This window comes from Electrophorus electricus, chromosome 24, assembly GCF_041902795.1.
Source record: "Electrophorus electricus isolate QZ-2024a chromosome 24, ASM4190279v1, whole genome shotgun sequence".
Taxonomy (NCBI): domain Eukaryota; kingdom Metazoa; phylum Chordata; class Actinopteri; order Gymnotiformes; family Gymnotidae; genus Electrophorus; species Electrophorus electricus.
Genome location: NC_137520.1, coordinates 1,976,445 through 1,992,104, shown reverse-complemented (window position 1 = coordinate 1,992,104; position 15,660 = coordinate 1,976,445). Strand labels below are relative to the sequence as shown.

General features: G+C 42.2%; 2 protein-coding genes across 5 annotated transcripts; one reads left to right on the top strand and one right to left on the bottom strand.

Moving 5' to 3' along the window:
* Positions 1 to 732: 732 nt before the first annotated feature.
* On the bottom strand, positions 733 to 11,678 carry zgc:113278 (Translocating chain-associated membrane protein 1-like 1-like). 3 transcript variants are annotated; one of them, XM_027024511.3, is made up of 12 exons: positions 11,545 to 11,678; positions 10,971 to 11,135; positions 9,594 to 9,654; positions 9,355 to 9,473; positions 8,592 to 8,708; positions 8,432 to 8,490; positions 7,236 to 7,320; positions 7,000 to 7,070; positions 6,740 to 6,844; positions 5,940 to 6,083; positions 4,710 to 4,870; positions 733 to 4,580 (listed from the first exon to the last, which is right to left on the bottom strand). In XM_027024511.3, the coding sequence occupies exons 2-12, from the start codon at positions 11,088 to 11,090 to the stop codon at positions 4,507 to 4,509; spliced, it is 1,116 nt and encodes a 371-aa protein (XP_026880312.1). In that variant the 5' UTR covers positions 11,091 to 11,135; positions 11,545 to 11,678; the 3' UTR covers positions 733 to 4,506. The 3 variants fall into 3 exon arrangements, with proteins under 3 accessions (XP_026880312.1, XP_026880313.1, XP_081562958.1); XM_027024512.3 differs by lacking the exon at positions 11,545 to 11,678 and adding an exon at positions 11,359 to 11,479; XM_081706832.1 differs by lacking the exons at positions 10,971 to 11,135; positions 11,545 to 11,678 and adding an exon at positions 10,893 to 10,899.
* On the top strand, positions 11,673 to 14,467 carry aar2 (AAR2 splicing factor). 2 transcript variants are annotated; one of them, XM_027024510.3, is made up of 5 exons: positions 11,678 to 11,790; positions 11,987 to 12,115; positions 12,196 to 12,960; positions 13,178 to 13,407; positions 13,724 to 14,467. In XM_027024510.3, exons 3-5 carry the CDS (start codon positions 12,198 to 12,200, stop codon positions 13,889 to 13,891), a joined length of 1,161 nt encoding a protein of 386 aa, XP_026880311.2. In that variant the 5' UTR covers positions 11,678 to 11,790; positions 11,987 to 12,115; positions 12,196 to 12,197; the 3' UTR covers positions 13,892 to 14,467. The 2 variants fall into 2 exon arrangements, with proteins under 2 accessions (XP_026880310.2, XP_026880311.2); XM_027024509.3 differs by lacking the exon at positions 11,987 to 12,115 and having other exon boundaries at positions 11,673 to 11,790.
* The last annotated feature ends 1,193 nt before the right edge of the window (positions 14,468 to 15,660 follow it).

The window sequence follows — 15,660 nt, the reverse complement described above, 5'->3', positions numbered from 1 at the left end:
CCACCACTAGAAATTAGACATCTTATTAAACACAGAATTGAAAATGAGCCCCTTTAAATTTGAGCGTGTTCCCTTATTAATGAAGCTCATTTATATGGAAATTGAGCGTAATCCACACCATTCAAAGCCAGATTTATTCTCACTGGTTGTAGCTGAAGAAATCAGAGCAAGAAGACTGAAAAAGGATGACTTTTTTCTCTAGACAGTGAGCATAAATTTGAGTCTCATTTTTGTGACACGTGAAGTTAACATCACACTCTTTACTGAGTCCATTGACACATTGGCATGAAGCCCACTGGTCGCATGGGTGCGGCGACCGTCAGAAATATGGTTGTGTTGACAATTACACACTGTAGTAAAGTATAACTAATAACTACAACACCTGTTCTTAGACCCAGTGACCAGGGTGTCTGCAAGAAAGCAAACAGGGAGAAGGTGGTCACACCTCCCACCCAGGACATTCACCACTCTCTCTCTGCTGATATCTCAGTCAGTCTGTGCACACAGGCCTGGAGATCTAATGATTCATTAATGCAGCAGCTGGACACGGTAAAGCCGTTTAAAATGCTCAATGTCGCCATCTAGTGGATCACTGTGGCCTTCTCAAAACTGCAATGCCCTCGAACAGTAAGATACCAGCAAACTGGATACAACAGCTGTGATGAAGTAGTGAAGTAGAACATTAACTGTTTGTTCTTTAATCTCTCTGTCCAGTGGAAAGTACAGCCACACTACAGTTAAGCAAAAGGTTTAATCGAAAAATAAACCAACCAAATCACAAAGATTTGCATAAATACATAGATTAATAACTTTTTTTTATATAAAAGCAATACATTTCAACATGTAGACAAGCATCTGAAAAAGAACAGTGCATATGCAAAAGCAGAGTGAAATAATTTAAGGTTTGTCAACTTGTAACATCTTGAGAAAGCTTTGGTGCATCTATTTTATCCATGTGTTTCAACATTGCTCAAACCTTTCAGACATCTGATCCTGGGGTTAGTTATTTTCACTTTCACGCTCTAATCAATATAATCCTAGAGAACAGCAACTGAACCCAGATCAGTGCTCTTTGTTCTGAGATGTTCCACATACACGCACATTTCTTACGGGTAAACTGAAGTATTCTGCAAGTTTGACAACTACAGGCAAAGAGTCTCATATACAACAATTAAACCATGACATATCCAGGGCCAGGGTTAAGGGTCAGGGTCAAGGTTAACCCTGTTAAGTCACACCAAAATCACATTTTAGCACCTGTTGCATAATAATGATGAACAAACAAATCGAGGAATAAAAACATAAGGAGCAGAGAGGGTGAGGGGTAAAACAGACAGGAATAAAATAATACACCGATTTTGACTTTTTTGACTAATGACCACAAAACAGACGACAACATAAATGCACATTAAGTTAAATCAACAAAAGCTTTATTACCTGCCAGTAGATACTGAAGGATTTCTCCATTACTTCTGTTCCATAACACACCCTAAAGTCCTCCTGACAATCTAACCATGCCCCTCCCTCTCATACCCAACTGATTAGGGATGCCAACTCGCTCAGGACACGCCCCTCCAGGACAGAAAGCTCTCTAGCAGAGTAGAAAAATAAAACTCATAAAATGAAGCATAAAAAAATAGCGTGCCAAATAACGTTAATCTTTCTACAGTTGTTTCAACTCTATAAAAATAGTTTAAAAATCTAACAAGAAATCAGTGTCCCAGTATATTCACATAAACACTGGTGTTCGCCATCAGACTGCGAGAGGTGGAGAGTAAAATCATAAATAAAACGGAGAGAACGTTCTGACTGCTGTTGCCATGTTGAGACTGAAGAGGAACACAACTCTAACACACGCTTACTAGCCAGTCTGTCCGGACACTGGTTTCATGAAGACGTCACATCCATGGATGGCCCTTCTCTGTCCTGATCTGGAAGAGGAGAGTGACCATCCTGCTCTAAAAGGTAAGGAGCACTTCACTTGAAAATACCAAAATGTCTGTAATATGCTTTCAGGATATTGTAGTATCATGCAAATAAGCAAACAACCAGCCAACCACATTTTGTTGTACTGAGAGCCCAATTTACAATTATAATAAAACAAATGTGTCCCATCACCAAGAATCAGACAAAGCTAATTCACACAGATTCAAGTGTGTAGCCCCTCAGACACATCTCACCGGGGCCGCTGATTTAACCAGCAAAAAACAGGTTCATTTTTGGGTTTGAAAAAAATGTCACAATATGTTTGGAGATTTCCACCCCCCCCAGAAACCTTTATTTCATCCACCAGTGACAGATACAGATGTGAAGCTACTATTACTCAACACAAGGGAAAGAGTCAACATCTCACACACACACACACAGCTCATTTTAACATGGTCTGCGTTAAAAAAAATTTTTTAATCTAACCCAACCTCAAACCTGCCATTAATAGTATTAACATTTTTTTAAAGGAAAAATGGCAAAAAACAAAACAAAATCTGGACAAGGAAACAGAACTCTGAACATTCAATAGCCACTGTCTGATCTCCATGTGTAGTACACCAAACACGCTATTTAAAATGGAAGAAGGAAAAAAAGCACTTTCGGGGTTGGGGACCCACATGTGTAAAGCGCCCACATCAACGCAGCGTCAAAACGCTTTAGATGAACTTAGCTTTCTGAATAAGATTTTAGCATTTGATGTGTGAACAATGTGAGGTGATCGGGGAGAGATGGCAGGAGTGCCGCTTCACACCATTTGGCATTAATTCCTGTACAGTATCAGGCCGAAGTGCATGTGTTTACACGCAGAGGAAAAACTGCACAGAACGAAGGGGAAACTACACACACAGACGCTCACCTCTCACACACACAATGATTTGGTACAAAACTGGCATCCACGGCCTTTACAGAGTTTCCTTTAACCACATAACCTAGAGTTAAAGCCTAACCGTAGAGATAAGGATAACCCTGACCCTAGCATGTGCAGTCTCCGGCACCAGCACTACACGCTGAAGAGAAAAGGCATTAGTAAAGATTACACACTATGACATTCACACTGAACAAAGCAAAAACCTTTCAAATGAAGAGACAGTGTGTGATCAAGAACTCAGCCAGCCATAGCGTACGCTGATGCTACCATAAGGACACTTGGATTAAAGATTGTATCATCTGAATCAACCCCACACACTTCCAAAGCAGGTCAGGCCATGCTGAGGGCCCATCTTGGCAGAACGGGGGCATTTAATCTAAAAGGCAAAAGTACTGTAGCTCAAACTCCCACTCTGAAAGCCCGGAGGTAGAGCAGGCTAGACTAACCCTGACCCCCAACACACACCAATTCCTTATGCAGCTTTTAGTGATTCAAAGCTTCAGAACTCCCCCTTACACCTTAAGATCCACAGTTTCCAGAATCCCCCCCCCAAAAAAAAGCCAAAACAAAATAACTTCATGAACAAAAAGCTTTTCTACCACTGTCCCAGACTGGTAATACCTATACAAAACAAAATGGCTCAGCAAAAAAACAAACAAAAAAAAGAAAACATATTTCTCAGGCTTATAACGTACCAAATAACCAGGTTACAGTACAGGTGATGGCTGATATTGGCCACAGGAAGCCCCTCTTCCTGGTCATTCACAGCACAAAGACCTCTGCAGAATGGGGGCTCTCATTCTGTACGAGTCTGGTATGCCTTAACACTACCATGATTTTTGGAGACCACAGTCCAAGTAAGACAACATGGACAATAACTCTTAACGCTATACTTGTCTAACCCTTCCTATTCACATAGATATGTGCATGTTCTCCAAGACAGCAGGGGAGCTCATATCTGCAACATCTGTTAAAACCACTGTTGTGAAGAACAAGCCCAAGTGTAGCAGAGTGCTTCTGTAATCATGGACATCATCACTTATGAGATGATTTTTGCCCTTCTTTACAAAAATAAAACATTCTATGTTACACAGCTGAGGTCATTAAAAAGGAAGATAAGCCCTGACAGAATGAGGAAAGTTCCATCCCTCCTGTAACGCTTCAGTTTACGAGCTCCTCTCTCTCCCATTCTCCAACTGAACTTTACGCTTCAAACAGCTGCGTGGTGAGGGGGGCCAAGTTAAATAAAAAAATAACAAAAAGGGCACTTTAAAAAGCCTCTATCCACACAGCGTGTTTCATCAGAGACACAGTGAATGATGCTGAGAGAGAGAGAGAGAGAGAGAGAGAGAGAGAGAGAGAGAGAGAGAGAGAGAGAGAGAGAGAGAGAGAGAGAGAGAAAGAGAGAGAGAGAGAGAGAGAGAGAGAGCACGTGAGAGACTCCACTGATGATTACTGGTGGTAACTACATTTCACCCCTGGGCAAAACAATACAATGAAAAGATGCTCACTCAGTCCGATGTGTTTCAGTTAAGGTGTCTGTGTAATTCAGTGATTCTGTCATGAGACAATAAGTGAGCCTTTTTTCTTTTCTACAGCTGGAGTTAAGAGAGAGAAAGAGAGAGTCAGACTTCCAGAACACCCTCCCTCTACGATGCTTTAGGTTTTCGGGCCCGTGGTGATGTTTTGTCTTCTGGTTTCATTACTCCATTGGCAGAACCACCTAAAGTATAAGAAACAGGAAACAAACAAACCAAAACTAAACAAAGATTTTGTTCTAATTAACTGAAAATATTATCTATAACCAAAAATCACAGGCAGGTAATTCAGTCTCCCAGACGTCTGGCCTCACCCCGAGAGGAGTCCTTCTTGCTTGCTCTGCTCTTTGGACTGACGGCCTTCTTCTTACTGGCCTGGAGCTGCGTCTGTTCACGCCACTTCTTCAGCTGGAAGTTGATGAACTTCCACATCATCCAGGCCTGAGTCAGACAAATGGCTGACAGACAAGTCATCCTGAGCACGTTGGAATCACGTACACACACACACACACACACAGGTGCACACAGAAAAACAATGTTAGTTCATTTCTGCCCTAATGTGTTCATTCCCAAACTGCTGTTCTCTCTGTTTGTGCGTGGTAATAAACTACTTTCTCCAGTAATCTGTGTTGCTGGTGTTTACTATGAAGTGCCTGAAATAACAGGCCCAGTAAGACACACAGAAAAGTCCTTTTATAAACCTTCTATAAAGCAGTATGGAGATAAAAACCCACAAAAATCCTTCTTCTAAATGCAGTTCTCAAAAACAAACAAAAACAAACAAACAAAAAAAAAGAAAGTGACTGAAGTTATTAAGTTAAACCCTACTGTAGCCTGAGAACAGGGCACAGCCATTCAGCAATACCACTAAACCCTACTGTAGCCTGAGAACAGGGCACAGCCATTCAGCAATACCACTAAACCCTACTGTAGCCTGAGAACAGGGCACAGCCATTCAGCAATACCACTAAACCCTACTGTAGCCTGAGAACAGGGCACAGCCATTCAGCAATACCACTAAACCTTACTGTAGCCTGAGAACAGGGCACAGCCATTCAGCAATACCACTAAACCTTACTGTAGCCTGAGAAAAGGGCATAGCCATTCTGCAATACCACTAAACCTTACTGTAGCCTGAGAACAGGGCACAGCCATTCAGCAATACCACTAAACCTTACTGTAGCCTGAGAACAGGGCACAGCCATTCAGCAATACCACTAAAACCCTACTGTAGCCTGAGAACAGGGCACAGCCATTCAGCAATACCACTAAAACCCTACTGTAGCCTGAGAACAGGGCACAGCCATTCTGCAATACCACTAAACCCTACTGTAGCCTGAGAACAGGGCATAGCCATTCAGCAATACCACTAAACCCTACTGTAGCCTGAGAACAGGGCACAGCCATTCAGCAATACCACTAAACCTTACTGTAGCCTGAGAACAGGGCACAGCCATTCAGCAATACCACTAAAACCAGATACTTCAACTTGACCAGTGAAAAAGCATTTATCTTCTCAGTAGAGGACAGCAGGCATACATTACCTAACAGTGAGCACGTTGAAGTTTCCCTCGGCCAAAGAAAATCCCTGCTTGTCCGTACGGGAGAGCCCAAACCCAAACGTCAACACAGAGAGCGTTAGGGTCAGGAGGCGGGTGAAGACAAAAAGGAGAGCCCACAGTGTGAACCTGAGGGGAGCGGTAACAAAAAACAGGAAACAGGCTTTTATCATAGCAGAGCGGTAACAAAGAAAACACACAAGAGCATGAATTTCTTGAGACAGCTTAAGAAGCTATGCATTGTACAAGTGACCAGCAACTTCCAACCTAACGCTAAATCTGAACCTTAAACTCTAACTCTAACCCTAAACCCTACCCTAAACCTAGCCATCACAAACAGCTCCTCATATAGATCTATAAAGCCATCAGCAAATGTTTCATACAGTTCTACAAAGCTATTTTTGAAAATGTAATGACTTCTTCCGTTGTATGTCTTGTTTGGATTTGGATTGTTTGGCTACACTACTACACAGGGAAGAAACTACTGCATTTATTTATTTCACTCTGCATCAAAGTTACCAAACTGAAAAGAAGTTTATACATATAGAAAAATATCCTACCCTTATTAATGAGAACATTTAAAATAGAGAAATTTAATAAAGTTAATAATCAGAAACAACCACAACTGTGCCAAGTCTGATATCTGTGGCCAAGCGCGGTCAAGTCATCAACTGCATGCTTCCATCACATGATGAGCTTTACCAGAACATCACACAGCCATCACTAGTGAACTGCCTGCACTACTGAAGCGCTGTCACTACTGAAGTGTCTTGGGGGTGCGTTACCCTTTCTGTTTGTTTTCATTGCTGAAGTAGAAGAGACGCGATGCGTGGAACAGCAGCTCCACCAGGTAGTGAGGGACGAGCAGCAGTAGGCCCAGACGGTGGAGACTGAGGAACGCACAAACGCGCACGCACACGCGCACACACACACAGACCCAGTCAGAAAGCACAACACACTTCTCAATCAAACCACACTTAAATGTATCTACTGTTTCCACTGAACACTCACTACGTTAAAGCAAACTAGACGGTGGACCACTTACTTGAGAACATAGGCACCAGTGATGTGGAAAATGTAAAGGCAAATGTAGTAGAGCTGGCGAGGAATATCTTCCTAGAAATAAATTAATAGCAAATGAAACAATCATCAATATCAGTTTGTTTCCTATATTTATAAATAAATAAATATTTCATCATAGACGCCTTTGTTTACATTATTTATGCCTGTGCATATTAAAATATCAACTCTGACCCTAACATAAAAGGTGATCTTGCTTACCTTTCGGACTTTCTGAAAATATAACTCTGGAAGGGCATGGAGCCAGTAGGCCATTTGACAGACATAGAAGAACTTCACCTGAAATCTGAGACACAGGGTAAAACAATACCTCTCATTTATCGTAAGCAAAATGAAAATGACGAATAAAATAACTACAGTATTAAAGCTATGACAGCTAATATTTCCATGTGTTACATTAAATGCCATTTAGTGGTAAATAAGTGTTGACATGACCTTAACTTGCTTTGTTACTCACAAAAACACCTAGTGGCCAGAAATGGGGCAGTCATCCCCATTCAGTGTTAGGGTTTAGGTAACCCCAACTCTAAGCCTTCCCCATTCAGTGTTAGGGTTTAGGTAACCCCAACTCTAAGCCTTCCCCATTCAGTGTTAGGGTTTAGGTAACCCCAACTCTAAGCCTTCCCCATTCAGTGTTAGGGTTTAGGTAACCCCAACTCTAAGCCATCCCCATTCAGTGTTAGGGTTTAGGTAACCCCAACTCTAAGCCTTCCCCATTCAGTGTTAGGGTTTAGGTAACCCCAACTCTAAGCCTTCCCCATTCAGTGTTAGGGTTTAGGTAACCCCAACTCTAAGCCATCCCCATTCAGTGTTAGGGTTTAGGTAACCCCAACTCTAAGCCTCCCCCATTCAGTGTTAGGGTTTAGGTAACCCCAACTCTAAGCCTTCCCCATTCAGTGTTAGGGTTTAGGTAACCCCAACTCTAAGCCTTCCCCATTCAGTGTTAGGGTTTAGGTAACCCCAACTCTAAGCCTTCCCCATTCAGTGATTCCTACAGGTTTTAACTGCACTGGTCACTAGGTCATATTATTTACTCTTAAAAATCATCTACTTTGTTCATTTTTCAGAAAAATGACTGTTATTGATATAGGCACAAAGACTGGACATTTTAAAAGACAGGATATATTCAGTATGATGTCTTGAGGCAGGGAAAGGGATGGCCAGACATCTGCCCAGCGGCTCCCCGTCTCAGCCTGTATTGCCGTATAAATGGCTGCCACTACAGTGCTATAGAGGTCAAACAGCAAATCACAGAATTACACTGCATGTTTGCGTTGGTGAGGGCGCACAGGACAACCGCAGCCATTCCTACATGATTAGAAACTAACTGTCAACACATCAAGCTTTTCAAAGACAGTGAGCAAAAATAAAACCAAACACTAGGTGGCAGCACTTACGCCATGTGGTTATGAGGGTAGCCTTCCCACAGGAACATGGGATTTGTCACAAAATCCTCCTAAACAAAACAAACAAACTCTCACTCACACACTCAGTCCATCCCACATACAGAAGGCATGGATATTTGCCCAGAGACCGTAGACAGTAGCGGTTCCTCACCGCAGTAAGAATGCTGCAGCCCCAGGTGAAGGAGAGCAGGTAGAACACAGCCAGTTGGCCCGACTCGTTAAACTTACTGTGCTTCGTCTTGGACAAGTGCAGGCGGCGATTGATTTTCTGAAAGAAGTGGGACCAAAGTTACTGCCACAGATTTCACACAGAAATGTTCTATGGTAATATAAATAAACAACAACAATGGACAACGGAATAACAACATCATCATCATCATCATCATCAACAATAATAACAACAACAAGGTAAAGTTCTTATGAGCTGAAGGACAGGACATGTGGAGGTGTGTGAGTGGAACGGTGTGATCACACGTGTTTCCTGTGGTTCGACTTATGCCTGGAATGCAGCGATATATTCCAAGCTTCAATAAACTCAGCCTACATCAGTTGAGACTCAGCTTTTGGAAAAAACTGTGTTTGTGTTTGGAGGGGGTGTAAACAGAACACCTCACATGAAATCACCTGCAGTTTAGACAAAGATTTGCCTAATTTGTTATAGAAACGAGATTCAGTCCCTACACACAGGGAGAAGCTGAAACAATGTGACCAGATACATACCTCAGGGATGGACACCCTGTAAAGGCGCAATAGAACAGGAGCTTCTAGTATGCACTAGGGTTAGTATGCACTAACCCTAACATGCACTATCAGACATTGCGAACATGAGTAGAGAAACCCTGAAGTACTGTAAACCTCAGCTCAGAAACAAACCTTCCACATGGTTTCTCCTCAAGAACATGAACTTTACTTACATCAAGGATGTACTCCTGGATCAAGGCATGAAGTATTATGGCAATGAGCATATAGAAGAAGACTGTTGCAATGTCCTTGGGACCATAGTGATAAAAGTTCACAGGTTCTGACTTGTCTTCTGAAGAATGAACGGAAATGCAAAAAAAGTGATTAATAATGTGAAATATTACATTTACACACACATCACCCAGCTTAAGGAGCTATAAGTACTAAAACATGTTACCGGTAAAGAACATACCTGATGTTTGTGTAACGTTATACTGGACAGTGATGAACATTATGGCAAACTTTGCTGTGACCTGTAATCAAGATAATCAAGATAAGTACCACCACTAACCAGAAGGTTCCAGTACAGTCACAGAACACAAGCTGAAATACAGGCAGCGTATATATTTTGAGATAACGTAGTCACACCTGTTTATATTAAAACACATACACAAGAGATAACTATTCAGCACAGTCGCTGCAAACTGATCATAATATTTTCCTCCAAAATAATGAAGCAGATCTGCTTCAATTTCACCCGTCTCATCACACTGGTGGGGTATTTCATCCTGTGGGTGTTGCATAGCTAATTACTAGCTGGGTGTTTTGTTAGGTAGCTCAGCTAGCCAAGTAAACACAAGCAGCGGTTAAGGCAGCATGGCTAACAAGTTTTTAACGCTACAAACGTGACAAATGTTATTGCTCACTAACTAGATACAGTTCCAACACTACAAAGTTTAATTAATTAAATAGTGCTACCTAGAGCTAGGCCAATTACCTCCGGCTAATGAAATGCTAACTGTTAATGTTGCTAGCGTTAGCATCTCTGTGATCCATCAGATTTCCGTGTCAAAATAAATTTACACATCCGTGTCCTGATACTGTCGTGCAGTTTAAAATGGTATCCGCTATTCCAGACATGTTTCCGTGTAATCATACCTCAAACATTAGACATGTTTCCGTGTAATCATACCTCAAACATTAGACATGTTTCCGTGTAATCATACCTCAAACATTAGACATGTTTCCGTGTAATCATACCTCAAACATTAGACATGTTTCCGTGTAATCATACCTCAAACATTAGACATGTTTCCGTGTAATCATACCTCAAACATTAGACATGTTTCCGTGTAATCATACCTCAAACATTAGACATGTTTCCGTGTAATCATACCTCAAACATTAGACATGTTTCCGTGTAATCATACCTCAAACATTAGACATGTTTCCGTGTAATCATACCTCAAACATTAGACGTTTCCGTGTAATCATACCTCAAACATTAGACGTTTCCGTGTAATCATACCTCAAACATTAGACATGTTTCCGTGTAATCATACCTCAAACATTAGACATGTTTCTATATAATCATACATCAGATATTACGTTTCCGTGCAAACATTAGTTACCTCAAACAGACATTTGTCCGTGTAAACTATAGTTTCCTCACACATTAGTCATGTTTCCATACCTCAAACATCAGATATTACATGTTTAGACATTAAACATTATTAATATTTCCGTGTAAACATTATTCATGTTTCCGTACCTCGAACATCAGATATTACATGTTTAGACATTAAACATTATTAATATTTCCGTGTAAACATTATTCATGTTTCCGTACCTCGAACATCAGCCCCAGCAGGATTATCATGGCCACACACGAAACCATATCCGCATGATTCTGGATCACAAACTCGTGGCTCAAAACCGGCGGACTTTTGTTCTTCTTTCGAAAACCCATTGCTGTTACAGTATTCTCGCAAAAATCGATGCACTTGTCAAAGGCCTGCACGAAAAAGAAAAATAAATCTCTAAGTTTACTCAGAGTAGAGGAGCACTTTCTTGTCGTGTAGCAGCTACTGCGAGCAAACGGAAGTGACCCTGACAAACACAGTGAAGACAGCTACAATCACTTTTTACAATAAAAGTCTTATTCCAACGAAGCTAGCTACAATCCGCCTTTCTACTATAAGAGTCTTCTAAAAAGAGCGATACAAAGAAAGTATTACCTGTTTACTTTTCTAAATCGATCATTTCGATCTGAGATAAGTTTACTATTTTGAATTTGTGTTAAAGTATTATACAATACAGAAACCGAAGCAACGTAGGTTAGCTATAATAGTTTCTTTTGGGCTCCGATTTGCTAGGTTTGCATACGCTAAAACATCTACCCTAAAAAAAAAAATCGAACCTACCCAGCTACCCAGCAGAACTGATGCAAGTAGTTTATATTACACACTTTATATGTAATTTATATGAAACTAATCGATATGCATTATTATTTACTGCTAACAGGTCTTTTTAGAGACAAAACCCACTACACGGAGAGTTTCCTGGTGTTTAATTCCTGCGCATGACACTTTAAACCGGAAGTTTACGGTAATATTGCGTTTATAAACTGCAAACGTGACGCTTCAGCCTTGTGCCTACGAATTATTTTGGTAAGTAGTGGTATTAATATTTTATTGTTATTTGGATTGCGTTTATACTTTGCATAATTCGTTCGAAATTTTGTGTAATCAATTTGTTCACTTTTCCCACCTTTATCATATAGCTTTAGGGCTTGTTACTCTGTTAGCTAGCTAGAATTTCTTATGCTGAGATGTTGACTGTCCATAAAAACATATTGGCGTACAGGCAGACGCTACTCTACGACCCCACATATATTATTTTGACAAACAGTCGACGAAACGGGCTCATCTAGGTGTACCCGAAACACCCAAGACTTTTCATGAAGAAATTTTGGATCGTGCTACAGTTTGTCATGTAAGAATCTAGTATACTGTTGCAATGCTCTGCTTTGTGAAACAGGCTTAATAAATGCTTGAATGTGCATGTTTCACCAGAAATGGCAGGAATAGATATGGACCCTGAGGTGGCACTAGGATTATTTGAAGAGGGTGCCATCTTGATCCTGCTTGGTGTGCCGGAAGGGACAGAGTTGGGTATAGACTACAAGATCTGGCAGGTGGGACCCCGTTTCCGTGGGGTCAAAATGATTCCCCCTGGGATTCACTTCCTCCACTGCAGCGCTGCTAACATTAAGAGCAGCGGTGGAGAGATTGGACCCAGAAAAGGCCTTTTCCTCTGCCTGAAGCCCCGGGAGATTGTTCTGGCCCACTGGGACGCAACAGAGGAGGACTTGGACTTCTCGGCCTCTCAAACCCCCGATGAGGTTTCTCGGGTGAAGGCTGGTCTTCCTGAGCTGGATCCCTACCTGGGGCCGTATCCTTATGACACTCTCAGGAAATGGGTGTCTCTGACGGACAAGCTCCAGCCTGAGGTGGTCTCCGCTCTGCAGCCTCTCAGCGGGAGGGTGTGTGCCTTCAGCGACGTAGTTCCTGAGCTCCAGCTGCCCTACACTAAGGATCGGCTAGAGCAGAATCTACCTCGCAACGATGTGCAGTGCCAGAGCATGAGGGAGGGACTGGAAAGGTTGCCACGGATGAAGCCGAGGGAAGGGACGGAGCTGCGTTTCTCCCACATTCCAAGGCAGATGTTCCCGGCTGGCGCCACACCAGCCCAGATCACCCAGTGCAGTCTGGACCTCAGCTACACCCTGAACTGTCTGCTGGAGAAGCACCATAAGGAACAGCCGCTCAACGTACTGGGTCAGGCTTCAGGCAGTCGCTTTATGTTTGTGTTAATCCCTGCATTCAGCTGATAATAATAGCCTGGTAGCCAGTAACGGTGTATAAGAATGCAGCAGGTTTATTAACACAGCCTAGTTTTATTTGGTCAATCTTTGATGTGCACACAAACAGAATATCTATCATTTATGCTAATGCAAGTATCTTGTTATGGCAAATTTCTGTCTCTGTCCTTTAGGGGAGCTGCAGTTTGCCTTTGTGTGTTTCCTCATTGGGAACGTGTACGAAGCGTTTGAACACTGGAAGGAGCTTCTGGCTGTGCTTTGCCGTAGCGAGGAGGCCATGCAGGAGAGGAAGGATCTCTACCTGGGACTCATCAGTGTGCTGTACCACCAGCTCGGAGAGATCCCGCCAGACTTCTTTGTGGATATTGTGTCTCAGAACAACTTCCTTACGTCCACGTTGCAGGTAGAGCCTCTGGGTTTGGGTAGAAGATCCAGTGTGCAGATACCACAAAAAAGAAACATAACCTAATGTTCCTGAAATGTGTGAACTGTTCATAATTATGGTGTAACTAGTTTGGGCTAACTTAATATGGAGCAGCTACTCATGTCAAAGTTTTTTCTCCTCTTTGATATGAATTTTATGATATTTGTAGTTTAATAATGGCTTGACTCTTTGGTGTGTTTTTTGCAGCGTAATGAAGTGTGTCTTTGTGAAGATGTGTTCAGTCACATTTATGATCTCATCTTTTCACTTTTCACTTCACTGCTGTCCTTTTCAGGACTTCTTTCAGTTTGCTTGTGGGCCTGGTGTGGACTCGACTCTTCGCAAAAAAGCCGAGAAGTTCAAAGTGCACCTGACCAAGAAATTCCGCTGGGATTTCGACGTGGATCTGGAGGAGTGTGCACCGGTGGTGGTGGAGCTTCCGGAAGGAGTTGTGCTGGACTGATGGCACACTCTGCTGCTGCTGCTGCTACGATCTCTACAGAACCAGAACCAACTGGACTGCAGGTCCAGCAGGAGACCGTCTGGACCATCCTAATGCAGCACAAACCTTTCGTTCCTGCTGAGACTCATCCTAGTTTGACAGTGAAGGACTTGGTGTAATAAGGTCTGGTGAGCCTCCTGCCTCTCTGCATGTGGGTTTCTACATATAACGCTGTCTGTCTGTTTTCATGGTGGAAAACAGACTGCATCATTTGTCTTTATTTTGTAAGTCCTTGTTTTTGTTTTGGTCTTGTGTGGGTTTTTTTTTTTTTTTTTTTTTTTTTTTTTTTACGTGACTCCTTGTTTGCCCATTTGAAGCACCAGACATCTGTGTGTGTATATACAGCTGGAATTGTGGAAAGTATCTCAAAGAAAAGGTGTGATCTGTCTTCAGCTTGGTTAGAGCTTGGGGACCTCTAATACTCAAGCAAAACTGCCTCAATTACACACAAAGAACATGGATGGTGAATATATGTACTTAAGTGACTGTCATCCCTTTCAAATAATTTCTTTTTAAAATAAAATTGTCATTTTTGTGTGTTGCCTGCTGCCTCAATCTTGATGTCGATAGTATAGGATTGTCCACTAGAGGGCAGATTAGCTCCGATGACAGAACTAAAAAAGGAAGAGAGCGAACTGTTCACTTTTGATCATAACTGCAGCAGAATGGCTTAATTAATACAATATTGACATGCCATTATAAGGGCAAATACAGTTTTGTAATTCTTGGTCTATGCTTCATTTCATATAATTTCTGTGATAAATGTATGCAGTAGAGAATTATGATTTAGGACAGTAAGCCCTCTAGTGCTATTGTGTATAAAATGCAGCCATCTATTTCACACATGGTACTGATCAATAGCTATTACACCACTGTAACTATGTGTAGATTGTATTTATGAGGGATGTTTACAAGAAGCATGGAAACTCCTGTGTCTGGGTGAGTTCTTCTCCCCCTGATCAGCGCCAAATGGTCTCAGCACAGTGACTCTCATATCCATGAGCCTCTATCATTACCTCTATCATTACTGCTATCATTACCTCAGTCTTCACCTTTACCTCAAGCTTTACCTCTGTCATTACCTCTATCTTTACATGTCATTACCGCTATCATTACCTTTATCATTACCTCAGTCTTCACCTTTACCTCTATAATTGGGAATAATTAGGGAGCAGATCTACAGCTCTGTTGTGCCTCTGTTCAGGTACTTTATTTCACTCACTTCTGACACCTCACCCTGTTCAGGCCTGTGAATGTGCCTTGGTGGAAAAGCTGAATAGTGTCACTCTGGAATAGTGTGACATGGGAGTAAGAAGCTAGGATTTAAGATGCCAGGGTTTTAAGATGCTAGTAGCCCTGACTGGACACACCTGCTTACTGTTCAGATGGCACCGGAACAGCAGAAGCAGGAGCTCGGCGAGATTGGCTCTTTAGTGCAGAGTCTCGGGCAATGCATAAATAATCGTACCACGAGCCCTGAGAGTTGAGCGGCCTCTCCTGCTACTCCACCTGTCCCTGAAGGGATAAGGTGTTTAATCACCACCCCAGAGGCTTACAGGGGAGACCCAGAAAGCTGCAAGGGGTTCATGGTACAATGTGAACTTATTTTTGGGTATCAACCTGGTGTGCTTGGCCAAGGTTTCGTTAGTGATCTCCAGACTCACCGGGAAGGCCCATGCCTGGGGAACCGCTCTAGTGGCCAGTTCCTCCATGCTGGTGAACAACTATCG